This window comes from Juglans regia, chromosome 16, assembly GCF_001411555.2.
Source record: "Juglans regia cultivar Chandler chromosome 16, Walnut 2.0, whole genome shotgun sequence".
Classification (NCBI taxonomy): Eukaryota; Viridiplantae; Streptophyta; class Magnoliopsida; order Fagales; family Juglandaceae; genus Juglans; species Juglans regia.
This window is the reverse complement of record NC_049916.1, coordinates 7,676,139-7,684,199: the sequence shown is the minus strand read 5'-3', so window position 1 is coordinate 7,684,199 and position 8,061 is coordinate 7,676,139. Positions and strand designations below refer to the sequence as shown.

Sequence of the window (8,061 nt, the reverse complement as noted above, 5' to 3'; positions counted from 1 at the left end):
CATGATAGGAAGAGTAGTACAAGATAATGATGGTAATAATGGTGTGCCTATAATATTGTTTCTTTACCTAACATTGAAAAGAATTAAATGGAGCACTAGAGGTATTATTTAAGTCAAGATACCTAACGATCGACTTCAAGCAAACATTATAGCAGCTTCATTAGCAATTTAGCCCTAGTTCACTTTCAAAAAACGATCATTATAAATGTTTTAATTCTCTATATAAAATAAAATAAACAAGTCGACTTTTTCAAATCTTAAAATAAAAATAAGATTAAAAAATATATTTTAATAATATTTTATTCAACTTTCAACTTTTATATTATTTTATCTGTAAAAATAAACGAGATTTTAATCAATCCAATGAAAAGATGACACTGTATACGAGCAATAAACAAGGTACGTCATAAATATTTTCTTGGAGACTATTAATGTAGAAAAAGAACTAAACTAGGGATCAATACACAAATTTCTTTTAAACTATCATCCAATTTGCAACCACTTTCCAAATTTTTACTTTTGATACTCAGCCCCTCAATCCATCATTTATTGCAATGTATCCCCTCCCTCCCTAAAAAATTTGTCATAAATAACCTTGATAATTGATATACAATTAAAAATGAAATAAAGAAATAAATAAGAAATGAAGATTTTAAAATAATTATTAAATCTAAGTATTCTATCGAAATTGCAATGTATCCCCTCCCTCCAAAATCAGAATTCCTTTAAAAATCTAAAATTCGTAAAACCTACATATGAAAATTCTGTCATTGTAAGAGGTTACTTGAAAACCAATCTAATTTATGTAGCATCCATTGATGTGGACCTCAAGAGCTAATATATGTTTTTTTTTAATAAAGTATCGTATTTATTTTAAACGAATGAATTATGTTTTTTTTTTTATTATTATTATGTCTGGAAATCTCTCCAAGGTAGGTTCGAAGGCCCTTCGGACCCACTCCTACAGAGTAAATCTTGGTCTCATGTACCGCACTCTCAAAAGTTTCTCTTCACTGAACTGATTAAATCGCTGACTTTTCACTAATGAGTATGACTCCAAAGGATTGTTTGCACTCATGAGGTATTGAATTTTGGACTTTAAAGAGAGTAATATCCCAAGACCAAGACTTTCACCACTTAAGCCAACCCCTTGAAATTTATAAAAGCACTCTTATAAATTTTAATTTTGGTTTCTAAAGATACGAACAAGGATAAAAAACAAATACCAATTGGAAGAATAAGTTCAAGTAGTAGTTTTTTATTCAACAGTTGAGTTATTATCATTAATTGTAACAGCTCTTTAGATGCAGGGTGGTTGGAATATCTATATTTTATATTTGAATCCTAGAAAATATAAGCCTATTAGATTTGTATTGTATTTTAAATCATCATAATTTAATATTAATTTAGAGGAAATGAAAAAAAAAAAAAAATGCTTGACACAAGTGCATGCAATGACACGCGGCAGAACCCCACGCAAAGCTTGTTTTCATTTTATACATAATAAATTACAAAATTCCCACTCTGAGATAATATGTGCATATAATTAATCAGACCAACTATAAATCTATTTATAATGCACAAACAATCAACAAAATCTCCTAATAGATTTACTCTTCACTTAGCATGGGACGTTTCCCACGATCAGGCTCTACTCCTGGGGTGGTAGCCGAAGTGGTTGCCGTTGTAGTAAGGGTATTAGAGGTAGATTCAGAAGTGTGGGATTGATCTGACCGATAACCAGAAGTTCCAACAGTTGAAGATAGTCCGGAAGGCCGGCGAGACCTTCGGTATCGGGTTCCCGGCAGTCCCGGTCTTGTTGGTTCATCCATGTGGCCTGGTTTTTTCGATAGCATCAAGACCACCCGATGCATGGTGGGTCGTAGCTGCGGATCACCTTGTACACATAGCAACCCTATTTGAATGCACATTGCTACTAGTTCAGTGGCTGCAGATGATGCTAATGTAGGGTCCATGATCTCCAAGCTTCTACCCTTCTTGTAAAGCTTGTATGCCTGTACCAATATTAAGAAACCCCCATCCAGGTCAGATGTGAAAACATTAAGCTATTATTGTATAGCAATACAGTATACTTCATGAATATCTCTCTTATTTGAAATCTTAAAATTGAATAAGAATTTAAGAGATTTATTTATTTCTTTTCTTTTTTTCCAATAATATGACGTCCTAACTCCCATATATAATCGTGTCATGGGATATTGAGATTCTTGCTTATCTTATCTTTTTTTTTTTTTTTTTTTCTATGTCGGTGAACCTCTCCAATTCAGGGTCCGAAATTCATGCAGAGTAAATAAATCTCTGCACCCTTGAAAGTTTTTCTACACAGAACCGGTTAAATCTCTGACTTTTCACTAGGAGGCCAGCGTGACCCCAAAGGATTGTTTGCACCCATGAGATGTTGAACTTTGAACTTTAAAGAGAATGATATCCTAAGATCAAGGCCTTCACCACTTGAGCCAACCCTTGGGATTCAGATTCTTGCTTATCTAGTTTTCATGACAAATGTTCTCGAACTTAGTACTGTACAATCAGATGCCTCTCTGAAGGTTCCTATGTAGGAAAAAGTTTTTCCTTGCTTGCACGTAAGTACACATCATGAATACATGATGTGGATTGGACTGAAATATTAACAAAAAAACAGAAGAAAAAGAAAAATTAAGGTTGCCCACCGCTTTTTTTGACCAAAAGCCAGTCTACCTATGAGGATTAACCTAATACCTTGTTTATCATTAAATCAAAACAGTATCTAAATACTTAAATATTCTTACCCACTCAAGAAGATTCTGAGCATCCGTATGCATATCGAAAGATGAGTTCCTCTGGCCACTAATTAGCTCCAAGACCAAAACCCCAAAACTGAATACGTCAGCCTTCACTGATAGATGTCCATGCATGACATACTCCGGAGCCATATACCCACTGTATATTTTTCGTGTACGTGAAATAACAAGTTAAAATATGTAGAGTAAAAATATTTAATAGAAATCTGTATTCAGACCGATTTACAAATAGAAATCTTTCAATAACTTACTTGGTTCCAGCCACGCGGGTGTTGACATGGGTTTGATCTTCTGGGAAGAGTCGGGCCATGCCAAAATCAGCAATCTTTGGCACCCATTTATCGTCGAGTAAAATATTGCTGGCCTTGATGTCTCGGTGGATGATACAATTATGCGAGTCTTCGTGAAGGTAAAGCAAGCCCCGGGCAATGCCTGCAATTATTTCGTACCTCCGCTTCCAATCAAGCTCCTCTCTTCTATTGGTTTCTGTATTTAGATACAATATAAAAACCACCATCAATATGACTAGAAAGCACTTTGGTACATTATTAACGCCAGTAAAAGAAACTGAAGTATAATCACTATTTTAAATGGTAATAAACTAAGTGGTTTGAACCATTCAAGTGACGGGGTTTCTCTTCCACAACGAGCCACAACCTTTGTGCTAGAGGATTGGTCAAGAAGCCATACAATTTAGAAGATTTGGTAGCTTAGAGAAGACCAATTCAAAATGTAAAGGTAAGTCAAGGTCGCAAGGCCATCTCCTTCACAATGTTTAGTGCAAGATGACAAACCTAAATTCAGATGTGAAAGAACTATTTAAAGGGAAAATGCCACTCCCCTCGCGCCATTTTTTTACCAGAAGGTGAATTGCAAGAAAAATGAAGATATTGCAGGCCATCATCTCTTCCAAAAGAAACAGACCACAAATCAAGGACCAAGACTGACAATCTCAAATAAAATCACAGATAGCCATATATATATATATATATATATATATTTTGATCGGTATATTTCACCTTTGCTATTACTTCATGAACGGAAGTATTGTGAAATTACCTTCAAATGTAATTTTTCTATCTAAAGAAAAGATGTCACAGTTAATGGAGATTTTTTAAGTACCAACAGGTCTGTTAAAGAAACCATGGCTATTCGTCCCAGACATTGTCGACCCATAAACCTGTTAAAAACATTTGAATCATAAATGATCAAGCTAAAGGCTTCATAACTAACAGGAGTTTAATTTTAGAGGCAAACCAAACACAGCTGCTAAGGCTAAATTGAATGCAGTTGGGAGAGATGGCATGACAAAATGGCCTATAATAGAGAAAAGAAGATTCGAAAAAATTATTTCTACCACTAAACAGCTACAATTATCAGCTGATGATTTTAATTCAGATGTCTTCCCATTTACATTTCATTCTAACTTTTATCAGATGGACCTCTTGTGGTACATTACAACATCTCTGACAGAGGTCTTCCACATTTGAGCTTGTCTGATTATGATCATGTCTAAAGGTCGTTGCATCAAATTCTACTTGTTGCCCAACTGGCACTGGGAAATTCTAAACTTGGCCTCCAGCCCAACTTAGAATTTGCATAGACATACTAAGAAGAATTCAGCATTTTTTTAATTTTTGTTTCAAAAGAATTCGGCATTCTTTTAATTCCAAGTCATTTTAATACGGATGAGTTTCCAAAATAATCTATCCAAAACAATCAACCAATAATCCCATGAACTACAGAAAAAAAAAAAAAAAAATCTGTTTCAAAACTCAGTTGCTATTATTTAGATTAACATAGTGCAGGCAACAGATGGTAAAAGAATAAAGCAAAGAAAAAATTCCCCAGCATGAACTATACATTGCTAGCAAACAGAGAAATATAATGGGGAGAACTACAAACTACTACTATAATTGCTGTTATTAGCTATGAACTTAGAACCTAAACATAAGGCCTCTTTCAGTTTCATTTCACTTTTAAATAAAAATCTCTTAGTAAGTGAGTGCAAATGAGAGAAAACAAGAAGAAGAATGTTAATAAAGGAAAGTAGCAGAGAGTCACAGAGAACTTACTGAATAGAAGTTTGTCAAGGCTCTCATTGAAGACATACTCATAAACGAGTAGCTTCTCCTCCATATGGACACAATACCCCAACAAATTTACAACATTCCGATGCTGAACGCGTGCCAACAACTTAGCCTCATTTTTAAACTCTTTCTCCCCTTGGGTTGAGCTGTGTGAGAGCTTCTTCACCGCGATCTCTCTCCCATCAATCAACTTGCCCTGATGGCAAAAGCATCCCAAAACTTAGAAGAAGTTTCAATTGCCCTTTAAGGTTAGTAGGTTACTTTGATAACAAAGAAGCTCCCTCCCTTGGGATCAAAGGTCTAGCCCAAAACATGAGAAAGCTTGGTAAATTATTATCATTTGGAATGTAAACTCAAGCGTGGAAAAATATGCTTCTGCAAATTTAATAATTTAACACTATAGAAATACTACTATGAGGCAAGTGGCTTAACTATTAAACATATACATATGATGTACATGATATCAATGGTTCTATACAATCTTCTAAATTGGTAATATACATGTGCATAATATTAGTGGTTGTATCTTATATTCTAAATTGTTCCCACACATTTTCAGAAACCTCCTCTATTTTCTAAAATCTCATTTTTCTGTTGTATACCAATATGATTAAGTTGTTCCTAATTCACTGACCAAGTTAGTTTCATTCTTTCTCTCATTAATCTTTATCTCCTTCACTACTATAAAACAAAAGACGTTAAACTTTTTAAGCAGCCGGCAAGTCCCAAAACGTAATTTTCAAAGATTATAGAGGATGAGGCATTTTCGTCCTCTCACGCTCTGTTCTATTTCCAAAAATAAAAAATAAAAAAAACAGAGAGAGAAAATTCCAGAAAATTGAGAAAACAGGCACATCATGGGCCCGTTTGTTTTCAGAGATGAGATGAAATGAGATAAGATGAATTGAGATTAAAGTTAAAAAGTTGAATAAAATATTGTTAAAATATATTTTTTAATATTATTGTTGTTTTAGGATTTGAAAAAATTGAATTGTTTATTTTATTTTGTGTGGGGATTTGAGAAAGTTGTAATGATGTGATGAGATGATATGTTTTTGGAAAACAAACAAGGTAAATCATTTCCCATTACATTAAAATCTGGATATTTATGTTTCCAGCAGGACGCCGGGGGGGGGGGGGGGGGGGGGGACAAGCTAAGATAGAACTGTATATCTAATCTTACATCTTAAACTTTCTCAGAATCTTACATCTTAAACTTTCTCAGAAGCCATACAGAGTTTAAAGTTTAAACTTCTTTGGAAACCCAAACTACAGCTGAATTTAATCATACCTTGTATACGGGTCCAAAGCCACCTTCGCCGAGCTTGTGAGTTAGGTGAAAATCTCGGGTAGCGGCAACTAAGGTCTCGTACGGAAATAGTTTCTGTTCCTGTTGAGCAATCTTCTCCAACTCTTCTTCATCCAGTTCCTCTGATAGATCACGAAAGAGAAACAACATAAATCATGTCATGGTCAGGAACGTAGCAAGCTCAAACAACATATGCGAAAGATAGGAACTGGGTTTTGCTTGTTACCTTTGCTTGGACTATTTTTGAATGGCTTCATGAGTTGCTGAAGGGAATTCTTCAACTTGTTCATGTCTTTCTGTGGTTTCCAGAGCTAGCCCATGAAAGATAAAAACAGGAAAGACTTCTCGAGTTTATACGAAAATTTATGTTTGATTTTGAGAGAATTCGTGGGAGTTGTTGTCCTGCGGGGAATACTTGGGGGATGTTGGTGAGTGATTCGTTTGGGTTTTTCTACGAATATTGAATTGCATTTATGGGTTCTGATGGTGGATGCCGATGGTAGCAGAGCCGTATCTGAAAGAAGAAAAAAGCTATTTTATTTTTGCCTCTCCCAATGTACCGCTCAAAAAGCAACTAGCGGTTAGTCTTAGCGGTAGAGTAGCACCTCTCCTGAAAGAAAGGGGCGTGTTGACTCAGCCAACCCAGCTCTGGACAATTTGGGATCTTGTAATTATATTATAAACAGAGTGAAAGTCAAACCAATTTGCCAAAACACCCATGGTTTATCTAACTAAACTCTACCAATAGCCATCTCATAAAGGGAAGCCACGTGTGCTAACTTCTTATGCCATCCGCAATATACATAAGAATATATTATAAGAAAATCTATTTACAAAGTTTTTTTTTTTTTTTTTAAAGAAGTTTTTCATACCAACAATGTTAAAAATTTTTTGGTATTTTGATATTTTTTTAAGTTATAATGAGTCTTATTTTAAGTGATATGCCAACATAACGACTTCTGTATAGTAAAATTCATATATTAAATATAATTCTTCGCTTCAATTTATGTAAAAATAATATATTTGCAAAGAAGTAAAAAAAAAAAAAAAAAACCATATTAGTTTATTTAAACAACCATTTCATCATTCTAGAAATAATAAATAAAACATTCATTTCTTTTTTACATTTTTTACGAAGAAGTTTCCCTGATGTTTTGGTTAAAACTTTTGAGTAATCATGAGAGTATATGTATTTTACATATAATAGAAACTTGATTAGAAATTGTATTTAGATAAACATTACTCTCACCGAATTTATATACCAAATTGTTTTTTACCGAATTGTATTTTAATTGTATTTTAATTTTTTTTAATAAGTTTGTAAATTTTATTTTATTTTTAAAATGTTTAAAATAATTTAAAAAATATTTGAAGAAAAAAGAAAAAAAATAGATTTACACCGTTAAGTACTGAACTTTTGGTGTGAGTAACATCGGTCTTGTATTTTATCTTGGTGATAAGGAATTGATATCAATTTATTGTGGAAAGAGAAATTTCATTTGCAGTTATAAAATATACAAATGTTGTACACACTTTTTAGAAAAGTAAGTAAATATGAGATGCAGATGAAAAAAATTAATTTTTTAATGGTAATTCTTTCTCTTTTTTAAAAAGAATATGTTGCGCTTACACTATTAATGACTGTATCTAATATTACTCTTATATAAAGCCTAGTCAACCAGATAAAATAAGGATTTTGAGCTTAAACTCATTATATTTGACAAATGAATAATATTACATACAATCATAAAATGTATAAATATGATACCGGGCCAAGTTGGAGCCCATTTGGCAATTTGCTTCCCTTATTCATCTGAGAAATTTCGAGTAGTGAAGGATGGAAACTCTCTTCTGGGTTTGT

At 33.4% G+C, this 8,061-nt stretch overlaps 1 protein-coding gene across 1 annotated transcript; it reads right to left on the bottom strand.

Moving 5' to 3' along the window:
* Positions 1–1,453: 1,453 nt before the first annotated feature.
* Positions 1,454–6,742, bottom strand: LOC108995491 (cysteine-rich receptor-like protein kinase 10). Its single transcript, XM_018971068.2, has 6 exons — positions 6,427–6,742; positions 6,183–6,322; positions 4,877–5,087; positions 3,053–3,287; positions 2,790–2,940; positions 1,454–2,015 (listed from the first exon to the last, which is right to left on the bottom strand). Exons 1-6 carry the CDS (start codon positions 6,488–6,490, stop codon positions 1,611–1,613), a joined length of 1,206 nt encoding a protein of 401 aa, XP_018826613.1. The 5' UTR covers positions 6,491–6,742; the 3' UTR covers positions 1,454–1,610.
* Between the last annotated feature and the right edge of the window lie 1,319 nt (positions 6,743–8,061).